The sequence below is a fragment of the Bos grunniens genome, chromosome 16, assembly GCF_055505025.1.
Source record: "Bos grunniens cultivar Pamir isolate PY7600 chromosome 16, Bosgru_T2T1.0, whole genome shotgun sequence".
NCBI classification, from domain to species: domain Eukaryota; kingdom Metazoa; phylum Chordata; class Mammalia; order Artiodactyla; family Bovidae; genus Bos; species Bos grunniens.
This window is the reverse complement of record NC_141180.1, coordinates 43,791,222-43,807,635: the sequence shown is the minus strand read 5'-3', so window position 1 is coordinate 43,807,635 and position 16,414 is coordinate 43,791,222. Positions and strand designations below refer to the sequence as shown.

The 16,414-nt window shown below is 41.3% G+C and overlaps 1 protein-coding gene across 1 annotated transcript in view; it reads right to left on the bottom strand.

Moving 5' to 3' along the window:
• SELP (selectin P) overlaps positions 1-15,690 on the bottom strand; it is a 43,479-nt gene extending 27,789 nt beyond the window's left edge. The window contains exons 1-3 of the mRNA XM_086344781.1: positions 15,629-15,690; positions 3,826-3,916; positions 1,030-1,416 (exon numbers count right to left, since the gene is read on the bottom strand). Coding sequence (XP_086200907.1) covers positions 1,030-1,416; positions 3,826-3,916; positions 15,629-15,631 — 481 coding nt within the window. The 5' untranslated portion in view covers positions 15,632-15,690. The remainder of the gene's footprint in view (positions 1-1,029; positions 1,417-3,825; positions 3,917-15,628) is intronic.
• Between the last annotated feature and the right edge of the window lie 724 nt (positions 15,691-16,414).

The window sequence follows — 16,414 nt, the reverse complement described above, 5'->3', positions numbered from 1 at the left end:
ACTTCTGTTTTAGGCTGTATTTAATGTGGCCTAAAGAGGGGTTGCCATTTGGGGACACAGAGGGACAAATGGAGCTACCAGTACATGGGTAGTCAGAGAAGCTCCTCTGTGTGGTACAAAATAGGCTGTGGCTCTTAACCAATCACATTCATAAAGTTGTATTATTATGGAAGCTCCTATGACAGATATCACAGCATGGAGGTTAGGAACTAGATGAGGGGTGGCAGGGGTCACACTTACATAATCACCCCCTTCTATTATGTGACCTCAAGCAACTTCCTTCTTTGAGTCCAACCTGTCTGAAGTTAGGGCCAAAGCCTTTCCACTTTTTGCCTGTGTTAAGTCTATGCCCAGGACCACATGGCAGAGGAGTTGAATGAGATGTTTAAGACCTACTCATGATCAAAGACAAATGACCTTGTAGGGAGCTGTGTCATAGGTCTGAATATATGAGATTTAGGTGGTACAGAGCATGACTGGCCTGCCAGGCCCTCCTCCCTAAGTCTATGCCACTTGGATGACAGAATAGAGAAGGACAGAGTTTCCTTCCTGCAAGAGACTCTTTGAGGGCGTAGGCACTGCGCACCTGTGGTGGATTCGTATTAGAAACGATACTACAAAAGCAATGAGTGTCTGTGTTGATGAGGTCATAGCTGTCTCCTAGAGACAAGGCCAAATTCTCTCTCAAACTATACATTCTCTTATTCTAGGGCCCAGTGATACTGAAAAGCTATGGACATAAATTTTAGGACACCAAGACTTCCTGAGCATCTATTTTGGCCATTATAAATTATAAGGGTGGACCGAATGATATTAAAATTTCCTTCTGGCTTCAAAAGGCCAGTTTTTTCTAATCCTGATCTTATATTCTTCAAGATGCTCAATAATGCTGCTTGACTGACAGTTCACTCTTTGTTTCCATGTCCCTGACTTTGAGACTCAATGTTATTGACTCAGGGGCTATATTAATGAACCAGGGAAAGCATTTTTTTAAAAAACAGGTAGATTTTAGAGTCGAGAAGCCCCTACCTCTATAGCAGAGTGCTCGCTTTCTTTTCCAGCAGGGCTCATCATTCCACTTGCCAGGGGCTGACAGACTCTTGATGTAGATCTCCACACAGTCCTGGTTGTTCCTCTTGTTGTTAGGCTCATTGTCAGCCCAGTTCTCAGCCTCCTCAGTGAGAGTCTTGTTGGTTCCCACCCAGGTCCATTTATTGTTGATCTTTCGAATACCAATCCAGTAGTAAGAGTTGTAGTAAGGTATGGTCTCGTTGAGATAAGCAATCTCGTTTTTATTCTGGATGGCCACTAAATCCGTGTAGTACTTCTGACAGAATGCCCGGGAATAATTCCATGAATATGTTTTATTGCTGTAGTGGTAGGTCCATGCTGATACTTCTTTCTGGTTTATTACCTCTAAGTAAAGGAGAGTGAGGATCAAGTTAGCATCCCTAATGAGAAAGAGGTTGTGAGCATAAGTTATTTCTGTATAGTCAGACGAGTCTGACTAGAAGAGAAATACCAAAAGCATGATTCTTTTATGTCTAATCTAGTTGTTTTTAGGAAAAAGAATGGTTTCCGTCTTTTAGTTAAAAGTATTGATACACTTTAAGTCAGAATAAGAAAACGTGCTCTTCTAGACTTGTGAACACAGTGGGGGAAGGAGAGGGTGGGACGAATTGAGAGAGTAACATTGAAACGTATTCATTTGTATGTGTAAAATAGATTGCTAGTGAAGTTTCTGTATAACACAGGGAGTTCAGCTCAGTGCTCTCTGATGATGTAGAGGGGTGGGAGCGGATGGGTGGTAAGGAGGTTCAAGCCAGGGGAGGATATATGTATATTTATAGCTGATTCAGCGGAGAAGGCAATGGCACCCCACTCCAGTACTCTTGCCTGGGAAATCCTATGGACGGAGGAGCCTGGTAGGCTGCAGTCCATGGGGTCGCTAAGAGTCGGACCTGACTGAGTGACTTCACTTTCACTTTTCACTTTTCATGCATTGGAGAAGGAAATGGCAACCCACTCCAGTGTTCTTGCCTGGAGAATCCCCGGGACGGCAGAGCCTGGTGGGCTGCTGTCTATGGGGTTGCACAGAGTTGGACATGACTGAAGCGACTTAGCAGCAGCAGCAGCAGCACATTGTTGAATGGCAGAAACCAATAGAACATTGTAAAGCAACTATCCTCCAATTAAAAATAAATTTTAAAAAAAGAATAAGAAAGTGTCCTCTCCTAAGGATCTTTGGTATTAATATTAAAGATTTGGAATCACAAAGTACCGGCATTGAAAGGGATCTTAGGGGCCTTCTAACCTTCTCCTTTTAGAAATGGAGGAGATGTTAAATACTTTGCCCAAGCCCAAATTAAAGTGAAAGTGAAGTCACTCAGTCATGTCCAACTCTTCGCAACCCCATGGACTGTAGCCTACCAGACTCCTCCATCCATGGGATTTTCCAGGCAAGAGTACTGGAGTTGGGTGCCATTTAAATGACATGTCAAATGTCCTGATGGCTGCCTCATTATCTACAGGTACTACCTCTTCACGTGGAAAATAAGATGCTTTATGATCTGGAGCCTACCTGCTAGTCCAGCCTCATCACCCACCATATTTACTTTTCTTTAGCAAAACCAGAAGTCACCCACTTCCATGCCTTTGCACATGCTCTTCCTTCTCCTCTGGCTCCCCTTTTCTGCTTAGGCTTGGTAAACTGTTCCTCCACCTACTTTCCATGACTGCTCCAGGGGGGCCTGGTGTTCCTTCTTCCAGGCACCCTGTCTCTATCTGCACCTCCCTTACTGCCAGGTGTTGCAACATTGTTTGTATGACATGGGCCACACCTGCTAGATTGTGAATCCTAATGGGGGTCTCTTTTTACCTCTGGATTCTTAACACCAAGCAAAGAGCTTGTCACTAATCAGGCATTCCCTGCATACTTGTTGAGTAAAAGCACCAGGTTTGTGCCAGAGGCTCATCGTATCTCCTGGGTTGCAATCTTACACTCATCCCACTACTCCAGGCTGTTTCCCTTTGATAAATTACTCTACTTCCTCCATCTCTGCTTACTCACTTGTTAAAATAGCACTTAAAACAGGCCTTTAAAAGGAATGTTTATGAAATCAAATGAAATAAAGAATGTGCCCTTCAAAAGTATAAAGGGCATTAGGACACAAAGTAGTGTTAACCTAGCCAGTGGGAGCTCACCCCCACCAGAAGAGGCCAGTTCCCAAGTGAAGAGGTGCAATCAGGCCTGGAAATGGCTCTTTTTCCTGTTTATGAGGCCTTGCTCCTAATCAACCCTTTCCTCAGCTGCCCACATGAGAGTCGGTTCTGTTTGCCTTCCCTCATAGGCACCTCTATGGCATTGTTTCACTATAAGACTTTATTCTGATATCACCAGGGCTAGATTCTGATTTGCATAGAATTTTGCCTTCAGAATCCCCTTCTTCAGTAATAAAATTAAAACTTTTATAACTGCATTGGTTTAAAGATGAACATATTAGTATTGCACATGAAAACATTTTCTTTGGCCTAGAAGAAAATAATTTCTAAAGAAATTACAGCATTTTTGTGGCTCTCTAAAGGTAATGCAGGCCTGTGTCTATTGAGTCTAATGTATAAATTGGCCCTAGGTGTATTTTTGTATGTTTTCCCTGAAGCCTTTTCTACCAATATGGTGGTTTTGGGTGTATTTCCCCCCATCCAGGAATCTGGGCTTGGACAGTTTTCCCATGCCTCACAACTGGCTACCATCCTTAACTTTGCCCATTTGGAGAAGTTACCCTCATCTCTGAGGACCAAGTGAAAGGTTAGCATAAGGTTTACCGAAGATCAGGACACTGAAGCAAAGGAGTTGGACAGTTCTGAAGACCGCTCTCTGAAATCTCCAGTTCCAGATGGCTTTTGGGCAGCTGGCCTGAAACAAGAAAACTGCCTTTTAGTGTCCATGTGCAATCAATGTGGCCAACCACTTCTACTTAGTAATCATGGTCTTGAGTGACCTGTCTGTTTCCATTAGGGGGTGCCTCAAGCCTTCTGCTCTATTTTTATTTCTCGCTACTCTGCTTAAGTCCTCCCCTAGGTGAACATTGCATCAAGGCTTAGAACAGACTTAATTTCTTCATTCATTCAACAAATATTTATTGAGTAACAACTTGGTGCCACTAGTATTTTCTTTTATGATGCATTTTGTAGCATTATGTTAAAAATGCTATCATTATTATTATGCAATAATCTCCCTTTAAAAACTGGTATGCCACACTCAAGAATAATAGGAAGTCTCACAAAACCTCCCTGATCCACGCAGTTGTCTGGCCTGTACTTTGACGCACAGAACATCAATTAGTCATGCTGCACTATGCCATCTATTCTGTATTATTGATCTATGTTTTCTTCCTTTACTATTTTAATATATGTCTATAATATTATTCAATGCTTAATGCATGTATGTAGACATATATAATTTTTATTAATAAATGAATAATAAACTATTTGCCTTGAATCTATAGCAAGGATGACTTCTCATAAGCTCCCTTATGTTGGGATTTCATCAAATCTATTAACATGTTTAAAGTGTTTTTGACTGTGTGGATCACAACAAACTGTGGAAAATTCTTAAAAAGATGTGAATACCAGACCACCTGACCTGCCTCCTGAGAAATCTGTATGCAGGTCAAGAAGTAACAGTTAGAACCAGACATGGAACAACAGACTGGTTCCAAATAGAGAAAGGGGAATGTTAAGGCTGTATATTGTCACCCTGCTTATTTAACTTATATATAAAGTACATCACACAAAATGCCAGGCTGGATGAAGCACAGGCTGGAATCAAGATTGCTGGGGGAAATGTCAATAACCACACATATGCAGATGATACCACCCTTATGGCAGAAAGCAAAGAAGAACTAAAGAGTCTCTTGATGAAAGTAAAAGAAGAGAGTGAAAAAGTTGGTTTAAAACTCAACATTCAGAAAACTAAGATCATGGCATCTGGTCCCATCACTTCATGGGAAATAGATGGGGAAACAGTGGAAACAAGTGACAGACTTTATTTTGGGGGGCTCCAAAATCACTGAAGATGGTGACTGAAGCTATGAAATTAAAAGATGCTTGCTCCTTGGAAGAAAAGCTATGACCAACCTAGACAGCATATTAAAAAGCAGAGACATTACTTTACCAGCAAAGGTCCACCTAGTCAAAGCTATGGTTTTTCCAGTAGTCATGTATGGATGTAAGAGTTGGATCATAAAGAAAGCTGAGCACCAAAGAATTGATGCTTTTGAACTGTGATGTTCAAGAAGACTCTTGAGAGTCCCTTGGACTACAAGCAGATCCAATCAGTCCATCCTAAAGGAGATCAGTCCTGAATATTCATTGGAAGGACTGATGCTGAAGCTGAAACTCCAATACTTTGGCCACCTGATGCAAAGAACCGACTCACTGGAAAAGACTCTGATGCTGGGAAAGATTGAAGACAGGAGGAGAAGAGGACGACAGAGGATGGGATGGCTGGATGGCATCACCAATGCAATGGACATGAGTTTGAGTGAACTCCAGGAGTTGGTGATGGACAGGGAAGCCTGGCATGCTGCAGTCCATGGGGTCGCAAAGAGTCGGACATGGCTGACTGACTGAACTGAATGAACTGAACTGAAAGTGTTTTTAGACAAATAAGTTCTGGAGATGCTCACCCAGCATCCTCATGTTACACATGAGAATACTGATGGTTGGTAGAGTTGAAAGCAACACATTGAAAATGACAGAAGAAGAGCCCAACTTTGAAACAAGAACTTTTGCCACTCTGCTTTTTTACTTTTCTAAATCTCTAGGTTTTCAAACCCACCCTGCATTGCTGTTGTAGATGATGGAATATGTGACATGCCCGAGCCTAGTTTCCACATCTGTGCTCATCCAGAGCCACCCCAGCAAAACCACAAACATAAAAATCATGTATTTGTTTTCTACTGATGCTATGTTGCTCTTCCAGCCAGATCGCTACCTGAAACCTTTCCTAGATAGAAATTCTCAATTGCCACAGTTGGGCTCCACAGATGGATGATATAGGGTCTATAGGGGTAAGTGGTGGTTGTGGTAGTAGCGTCTGTGTGTGTATGTGTGTGTGTGCGTGTGCACACAGTGTATATGTACTGTTGACTCCAGACAGACCAGATAGTGTGGGGCATGTAACACAAATCAGTGCAAATCTTCCAGACAGTGGAGTTATCTTTGTATAAGAAGCCTGGCACTTTTCTATCTAGATTTTCTGAATATTGGCTTTGATAAGCAGGCATGTTTTGTGTTCTTACTAGAATGCTAATCAACTGGCCGCTGCAGGACCTATTATCAAACGTTGAGAGTATCATAATGTTATGATTTATGGTGCTGTTTCTTTGCATAGGAAGTATGGCGATAATCCCCTTGCTGCTGCTGCTGCTAAGTCGCTTCAGTTGTGTCTGACTCTGTGCGACCCCATAGATGGCAGCCCACCAGGCTCCCCCGTCCCTGGGATTCTCCAGGCAAGAACACTGGAGTGGGTTGCCATTTCCTTCTCCAATGCATGAAAGTGAAAAGTGAAAGGGAAGTCGCTCAGTCGTGTCCAACTCTTAGCGACCCCATGGACTGCAGCCTACCAGGCTCCTCCGTCCAGGGGATTTTCCAGGCAAGAGTACTGGAGTGGGGTGCCATTGCCTTCTCCGGATAATCCCCTTAGTAGGAACTTAATCCCACAGAGTTCTCTGTGGATTATATTGTATCACCAGTTATTGTTATACCACTTTCAATTCAGTACCCAACGAGTGTCATGCCACGTGCTATAGCAGCAATCTTCAAACCAGAATGAGCCTGGCTTCCCAAGGAGTACATAAGCAGGGAGAATTTAATTAAATCTCTGTTCAGATTCCCAACTTTATCTTCAACATGTACACTTCCCTAAAACCAATCTGCCTACAAATGTATTTACTTCTTCCATTTACAAAAGAAATCACACCTTTTGTAACCTAACTCTTATTAATCATTAGGCCTGGTCTCTGTATGTAAAAAACATCTGGTATGCCAAACAGAAACCACCCAAGGTATTGGGGTAGATCTGACAACTTGAATGCTTCAAATGATAGTGAAACAAATCCTTTTCATGTCAAGGAGTTTTCCATTTCTCTCTTTTCATTAACTTGATTGGGACATGAAACTTGGAAGGAGTTCAAAGAATTGAGAGACATCATTATAAGAAGCTTCCATTTCCATTTACTTATTCAAATGAATAAAGGTACTTAATGTTTAATAAAATCCTTACAAAATGAAATATAGGAATAGAATTGATGGTGAACTTGTTTGATTACATCAATAAATAATATTCACACAAGGTTACGTGGATAGGGAAAAAGCCCCTCTCCTTATATAGAGATGTGTCTTCAATACCATTTTAAATATGGAAGTTTAAGTTACTTATTAAAACTTACAGTATTGTTTATGCTATTTTTAAATTGTGTACTAAAAGTAATCGTCATGCTAACTCGATCAAAAAGGAAAACATTTAACACAGATTTATGATTTCATAAAATTGAATCTTTTACATTTCAACTTAATTATATTTTTATTTATATAAAAATATATGATATAGTTATCAATAAAATAAGCTTAAAATGTATTAGGTTAAAATTCTGCACAGGAAATGAAATAGAAATAGGTATTAAAGAAGAGACAACAAAAAAGAAAAAATATTAACTTCCCTATTATTAGGAACTAGTTTTTTTGTTTTTTTTTTTAAGTGTTATCAGATCACGGTGGTATTTTATTCCATTGGATAAACTCTAGGAAATGATGTAACATTTATTGTGAAAGGCCAATTTTTAGAATTCACTAGAAATTCCGTCTTTTATTTTAAAACTTATGATTAAAAATTTAGCTCTCCACTTAGAAGGGTTCAAGAGGTTATATAATTTTCCAGGATTTTGATGGGGGGCAAAGACAGAAGCAAAAATATTGCTGGTGAACAGCACAGTAATGTAGCTAATGAGATTCAATATTTGCCTTTGAATCTGCTGGCTTTCTCCCAGGTAGACCAGAGGATCGTAGTGTTTATCATCTAGGGGGTGGTCTTCCTGTGCCCTGAGAAAGTGGTTTTCTTCCTGTGGAGAGTATTTCTACAGGTTTCTCTGGCTTTGGGGCCAGCTCAAGGAAGAGTGTTGGAATAGTGAGCCAGTGAGGCTCCTACCCCCATCTGCATTTCCAAGTCCACCCACTGTCCCAGCAGAACCATTTTATGTCTTAAGTTGTTTGCGTAAACTTTTCAATATGGTTTGGTTTAGCAAAATAGGGACAGAGAGAGAGAAAGAGAGTGTGTGCTGGTTTTAAACTTTCTAAGATTTTAGAGGACTGGCAATTGCTTCTGTTAAGACACAAGACCTGAGAAAGGAAAATGCAAGTCATTGTGTGTCTCCTGCTTTAATCTGACCATCCTTTTCTGTTTTCTAAAATCACGATTATACCAAGAATCACCTCTCATTCTATAAGAGCGGCAGGAGACTGTAAAGATGACTACCAAGTCAATTAAGCATTTCTCCAGCATTCTATAGCAGGTCTGGGACTACCGTCACTGCCTACCACTGAGACTCAGTGAGTTCAGATGACCTGCCAATGCTTGCTCACTGGAATGTATGTTGGCTTAGCACAGTGATTCTTTTTTTCCTCCTAAATTTAATTTTTATTTTATCTTGGAATATAGTTGATATATAATATTGTGTTAGTTTCAAGTGTACAGCAAAGTGATTCAATTTTGGATATACATATACCCCTTCTTTTGCAGATTCTTTTCCCATATAGGTTATTACGGAGTACTGAGTAGAGTTCCCTGCGCTATACAATAGGTCTTTGTTGGTTATCCTTTTTATATGTATAAAGCACAGTGATTCTTATTCTCACAGAACTCATGAACTCCTTTGAAAGTCTGATAAAAGCCATAATCAGGATTCTTTTTTAAAAATTGCACACTTAAAATTTTTCGGACAATTTCAGAAGGCTCATGGACTCCGAGAGCAAATCTCTATGTTAACTGTAAGACGGCTCCTTGACTCATTGGCAACTGACAAGCATTTGGTGTGTGGGTGTGGAAGATTAATGATGCTTAAAAGCCTTCCTTTCAGCAATAATTTTCCTCTGAAACTTCCTTGGGGTGAGGAAGCGTTCTCACATTTGTCCCTACTTTCTTTGTTACCGTTAGGACAAGGCAGCACTAGATCTAGGATGGTGAAGAGTTAAGGGCTCTGTCTTGGTGTCTGTGACTAAACAAGCGCTGAAACACCAGGAAATACCTCCTGAGGAGAAGCCGTGTGCTCTGTTCATTTTTATTTTAATATTCTTTGGCAGCCTACATCAAACCGGAAGTCACTGGGAAGGAGTCTAAGACAGGGTTATTGGAATAACATCCTGTGCCTGTGTAAACCTTCATGAAAGCTGCTTTCCACTGTGCTTGTCTTTAATTTTACTTTCCAAAAAGTTAAAAGTGAGTGTGGGGTGAAGAGAGAGGCAGAGACAAAGTAGAAGGGGCAGGAAGTGTTTCTTTCCCCTCGACCTTTGCATAGAGCTTTCAGATCCCAGTAGTAATCCCATGTCTGCCAGCATGCCAGGGGGCTGACAAAGTTGGCAGGAAAGGCACCGCAGAAAGGTGATTCTGTTCTCCTGCCTATGTTGTAGACCACAGCCTTGCACTTTAGAGGCAGAACCTTCAGTGTCTCTCCCTAGACCCCCTGTCTTCTGCTTAGGTCCTGTCTGATTCTTCTCCTTCCTCTACATTTCAGTTTTATTAATTTCCTTGCCTCCTCTTTCTCCCTCCTAGTCCCACCAGTCCCACCAGTGGTGAAGTGCTGACTTCACCACTGACATCCCAGTGACCAAACCTGATGCAGTCTTTCCATCATTATCTACTTTGACCATTCTGTAGCAATAAATATTACTACTTCCTTTTGCTTAAAATGCTTCCCTGGTTCTTCTCTTGCTTCTATTCTGACATCTTGAGGGATTGATCTCAGTCTTTTCCTGAATCAACGTCAACTCTGCCTTCACTTGCAGAGACAGAGATTAACCTGGGCTCCTGCCTCCAGGACCCTCTTCTCATCAATCTTCTGCTTTCCTGAGGCCTCCTTATGGTCATCTGCATGTCAGTGGCTCTCCATCAGCATCTCCACCCCTGACTTTCCTCCTGAGCATGAAGTCTGCAATCCAAATGCAGAAGAAACCTATTTGCACTCAGCTGGAGGCAGCAGCTGGCAGAGCCATCTTAGGACAAGGGCTATGACTTACATCTGAACCCCAGCCATAGTAGAGAACAGATGCTTACTGCCTAATAAATGTGTTACAGAGGGCCTCCCTGGTGGCTCAGTGGTAAAGAATCTGCCTGCCAATTCAGGGATTGAACACAAGTTCAATCCCTGGTCTAGGAAGATCCCACATGCCACGGAGCAACTAAACCTGTGTGCTGCAACTATCGAGCCTGTGCTCTAGAGCCTGGGAACCACGACAAGGTGAGTCACCACAATGAGAACCTGTGCACTGCAGCAAAGAGTAGCCCGCTCTCCCCCACCTGCTCTCTGCAACTAGAGAAAAACCTGCACAACAACGAAGACCCAGCACAACCATAAATAAATAAATAGTATGTTACAGATGAATAAATGAACAAATAAGTGAAAAATAGCAAGGGGATGACTGAAAGTAAAATGGAAGCATGCTGAATGGAAAAATGTTGGGAAAACGTGATAATTAGAATTATGTACAATAGGGTTACAGCAGTGATTGTATCAAATTTATAAGTGTATTGTATGGAAGGTGGGAGGGAGGTTCAAGAGAGAGGGGACATATGTACACCTATTGGCTAATTCATATTGATATATGGCAGAAATCAAACCAATATTGGAAAGAAGTCCTCCTTCAATTAAAAAAAAAACTGGTGAGAGAGAGTATAAGAAGGCTGTACAAAAAATATGTTCTAGGCACTTTGTCTCATTCTCTTGGAGTGTGAGAGAAACAAGGGCATGATGGCTCACGTCCCATGTGAGAGAACAGAGGAGCAGGACTCACTCACTGAACTCCATGTGGGTGGCTGTGGGGCCAGCTCAAGGAGGTGTGTTGGGACAGTGGCCAGTGGAGGAGAGGTAGAGAAATCAGGACCTACCATAGCTGGTGTGTCTCAAGAAAGCCTGGAGAAGCATCAGATAGCAGCAGCTCTTAGAAGAGGAAGAGGAGATGGCAAACTCCATGTAAATTTCTGGAGTGGGTGTGTCCCTTTGAAAGGCTCCCGCACCAAACAGGGCTCATATAAAGTATGCATGTTCTTATTATTAACAGTATCCCTGACCCAAGCCCCACAACCTACTTGCCCACAAAGACCTTCAAGTCCTCCATCAAGTAGGAACGGGGAAGGAAGACCAAAGATCCTTTCACATCAATCTGCCATCAAACCCCATGGACTTTACCTTCTGATGAGATACCTGGCCATTCTCCAGATTTCCATTTTACTGCTGCCGCACTAATTCAGACATCACTTCTTTCCCGGACCAAAGAAATCATCTTCCCCTTGATCTTTTCTTCTCAAGTTTACCCATCTCCAGTTCTTTATCTCTAATGCCATCAGAATATTCTAACACAAAATCTGATCATATTGTTTCACTACTTAAAGTCCATCAGCTGTTTCTATTCCCTGAATAATACATACCAACTTCTTAAGATGACACTTCGAGGCTCTTCAAGATGAGGCTTCTTATTTATCTAGTCTCATCTCCTGCCATTACTCAATTACCCCTCTCGTCCACCACAATTCTACCATGCATTTATAACAAGACATCTTGTACTTTTCAGAATACACTGTATGTTCCATATGTTCTTTTTATGCCCAGAGCACCCTCTCCCTCTGTGGGTGCCTGGCTCTAGTAGAGCAGGAATTTCCTCCTTAAAGGAGCCTTCCCCATACTAACCTCTTCCTCCCCACACCAAGATAGGCATGTCCTTGTATTGCCTGTGTTCTTTCCCACTACTTATTTTAATAACTATCGATTTATTAAGTGCCTACAATGTGTCAGGTACTGTTCCAGGCAATGGCATTAAAATGATTAAAAAGATACAGTTCCTGTCCTCATGAAATGTACGTTCTATGGAAGACAGACAATGAAGCAAACACCAACACATATACAACAGTACTGAACAAGTAAACATAAAAATCAGAAGCTAGTGATAAGGGGTAGTTAGAGAATTAAAGCCAGGTTATGTGATAGAGTGACGGGGTAGTGATAATAGACAGGAGGGAGGTCAGGGAAGACCTCTCTAAAAAGGTGACATTTAGACTGAGAGCAGAATGACCAGAAGAAAGCAGAGAGAAACAGGAGGAAGAGCATTAAAGATAGAAGGAAATGCTAATACAAAGGCTTTAAAGTGGAAGGAAAGTTTGGTGTGTTCAAAGGACAGGAAGAAAGCAGTGCAGCTGGAATGGAATGAACAAGGGGAAGCAAAGGATGAGATGATGCTGGGGACAGATCACTTTGGGCTTTGGGAACCAAAACAAGGAGATGAAATGTTTGTTCTAAGTGCAAGTCAAGTGGGGCAGCAAGCAGATTTTAAGAGAGGGAGTGATGTAGTCTGATTGCTGTTGAAAATTGGGAAGTCCTGGGGGTTAGTTGAAAAGGAGTTGATTCATGGCCAAATCGTGTGAGTCAGAAATACGGGTTGTAGAAGGAATCCAAGTGCCAGGGTTTTGAACACAGAAGCATCCTGAATAGATGATGTTTCTGTCTCTCTCTTTTTAAAAATTTGTGGTAATAATCTGTAGACTTTCAAATTCAAAATGTAAGAAGTCTGTGCTCAGTCTCTGAGTCATGTTTGACTCTTTGTGACCCCATGGACTTCAGCCCACCAGGCTCCTCTGTCCCTGGGATTTCCCAGGATTTCCATGGGATTTCCCTTCTCCAGCAAGTCTACAGGTGATTTTAAACAAATTATTTCTCTTCAACATTTATTTATATGTATTTCTAGCATACTGCTAGGTACATGGCAGGGTACCAAATGAATATTTGCAAATGTTTGGTATTATAATATCTACAGAATCAGTTTGTTTTGTCTTAGAAATTTCCTATGGGAAGGAAAGAAAATTAAAGAGGGTCAATAGGAATGCAAAGGCGGTAGGAAGATGTGAGAGTCATTGAGGAGATAGAATTATGAAACTTCTTGGTGGCAGAGTCGAGATTTTCTAGGTAGTACAGCTGATCATATAGTTTCCCTTAAGTTTCTGGGTGGTGGTGGTAATATAGCATAGCTTTTAGTGGCCCAGCTTAAAGGCAGAAAATGAAACAGTGAAACAAAGAGATCTAAAAACCAAATAACCAATAGAAATAAAGACAGGAAGGAACCCAGGACATCAAAACTAAGAATCAAAGCATATGTATATATTTAAATCAGACTCCTGATCACCATTATATAGGGTAAAATATTAATATTAAAAATAAAGTAGCATACTTAAAAGATTTTAAGTCATCTGGACCATCACTGAACTATATCTCTAAAATACAAAAGATTCATTTTGTGTATTTGACTTTATAAAATTTCTATTTTGCTTTTCAATCAGAGAAATGAATTACTTAGAAGACAATGTAATAAATGCCATTTATGAAACACCATATGCTATCCTTTAGGGTCAGGTCTAGTGTCTTTTCCCAAGGCTGCCTGTTGAATAGTAAGTCACTTTGATTTTTGGGGGTTTGATTAATAAGTTTCCACTTACAAAATTCTGAAGCTGAACTTTCTAAGACCTAGCAGCCAGCCCAGGAGAATGTGAACCATTTAATTATGTTTTGAAAAATAGCTAATGAAAGGAAGAGTAAGAACTAGAATTAACAGACCTAAAATGGTTAAAAGGCATAGACGAAAGTGAACCCAGACCTCCTCTTTAGCCCACTGATACCCTAACGCTGGCATAATTTAACTGTTAGTTCCCCATTTAGAGCTCCCACATTCTGAGATCCATCTGGTTGAAAACGCACCAGCTGATAAACCTTAATATGTTTCCTCATGTCCTAGGGTTAATTGAAACCATTCTGAACTTGAAGTTGAATTTACATGCAGAGCTTGGGGTTCCCGAATCCCAAGAGACAAATGTGCTCTAGGGCAAAGGAAGAGGTCTTGTCTTTGGAATATTTAAAACAATTCCAGGGCTGGAGTTCTTAGCACTTCACTGCAGAGTCCCAGCCTAGTTCCAAGAAGCCAATGGAGAAACTTTTGAGCTTAAAACGCAGGAGGTGAAAGGGTGGGGTTCTTAGACATGGAAGTCTGGGGACCCCCTGCAGTTACCCATAAAGCTCAATGTTTATGTGGATGTCTGGCATTTCATCTGGGAAAGGATTTGCACCTTTCTTCAGAATCTCAAAGAACTCCATGATTCAGTCTGTTAACATTCCTCTAAAAGGAGGATCCCAGGGAGAATAGATGGAAGAAAGAAATAACTGTTTATTCATTTAAGTTGACCAATTCAGGAAAAATATGCAAGAGATAAAGAGATAAAAGAAATCTACATTCTTACATCACTGGAGTTCACATTCAGGACAGACTCAAACTCCTTCCTCTTCTTTTCATCATCCTCTTATCCCTATTCAACCCAACCTGGAAAATCCTCACTAAAGTGTTTGAAAATTGTTCTATCGTAAAACAAAGAAATGGGGGTAAAGTGAATATAAGCACTACTTTCTTCTGGTATTCCATAGAAAGGGGCTCAAAAACAGGGACAGTCTGCTTCCTCTCTCACCACAGACTAAAAGATTTTAGATCCTAGGACTGTATGAGATACACCTCATAAGTCAAGGGTAAAACTGTGTGTTTGTGTCTTATTTAATGAGTTCAAGAATGCCCTTTTCCTTGGATCTTTCCTGGATTTCAGATCCTTCTATTTCTCATAACAATGATTGCTAACATCTACTAACCCACAACTATGTGCCAGGCTCAGACCTACTTGTTTTTCAGCTTATTTAATTCCCAAAGTGATGCTACAAAGTTAAGTACTATTATTCTGTCCATTTTACAGATGAGAAAAGTGAGGCACTAGCAGGACTGAGAGTTGTGGCAGAAACAGAAACTGTGTGGCTAGTCCACATCAGTCCCAGCAGACTCCTAGGGTACAGAGAAAGAAATGGGAGAGCTGGGATGAGAAACCATTTGACTGTAGTCTTATACCAGGGCATTTGCTCAGCCTTGCGTTCAACCCAGACAGAAGAGCAGTCCTGGAGAAGAGTTGAGGGTTAACCAGAATTTGCTCCAAGAGAGTCCCTGTAAGCGCTGCTAAGAAAGACAGTAGCTGTGGAGCAAGACGACAGAAATTCAGATCCAGACCACATCCAGTCCAACAGTGCACCTTAGGTCAAACACCTAGCCTCTCTGGAAGGCACAGCAGCTTCATTTGTAACATGGGCATAGCAACTCAAAAGGATGCTGGGAGGATCAAAGCGGGCAGCAGGTTTCGAAATTCTTACAAACTCCATGGGGCTACTCAATATAAAAATCCATAACTACTGCTATTCCACATTTTAGGAATCCTTATCTGCCTGCCTCAATCCCAAACCTCTTCCATCCAACCACTTCCCATAGCAAAAAGAAATGAACTTACCATCTCTCTTGTGACACGGCTGGCTTTCTGCTGTCTGTCCGGCCCAGACTTCTTATAATCTCGCAGCCACCCCTCAGCTGTCAGGCTGTTTAGAAAAGCACTTCCTATTCACTTTCCTGAAAGTCACCACAGCCCTTCCCACGAAGTTAGAATGTTGATAATATGGGAGCAATGTTGGCAACTTAGAAATAACAGTCACTGAGGAAGGGGGAGGGAGGTGGGATACAGACTTCCCTGGGAGGTGGTCTGAAGACAGACAGGGGCAAGTGTGAATCACTCCTGGACATTCCAGGGTGGGTAGTGCAGGAATCATACCCACGTTCCCCAGTGGTCAAGTTTCCTTGATATGATCTATGATAAGTTACTCCAATTTAAGGCCATATATCGGAAAACACACTTGGTCTTAATCATTAATGTAAATTTTCCAGTTACTGTAAAATCTCAGTGAATGTTTTCTATTCCAGCAGCTTTCTGAGCAAAAATAGTTACAAAAAAAAATTAGGTGGGAAAGGGAAAGCCACTGAGGGTTTTCTGGCATCTGGAGGGATTGTTAGAGTTTTGGAGTGAGATATAAAACAGACATGGGTAATTATTAGAAGGGAACTTCTGCTTCTTAAATTAGAAAAACAAAATGTGAAAATGGTTAGTGTTGGGAAAGTAAAAGTCTGTGTAGCACAGTGGTTAAGACTTGGGCTCTTTGAGTCAACTACCTGAGACCCCTCTTGGCTCCATGTGTGGCTGTCCTCCAGGCAAAAATGCTTAAACTCTCTATGCCTCTTTTTTTTT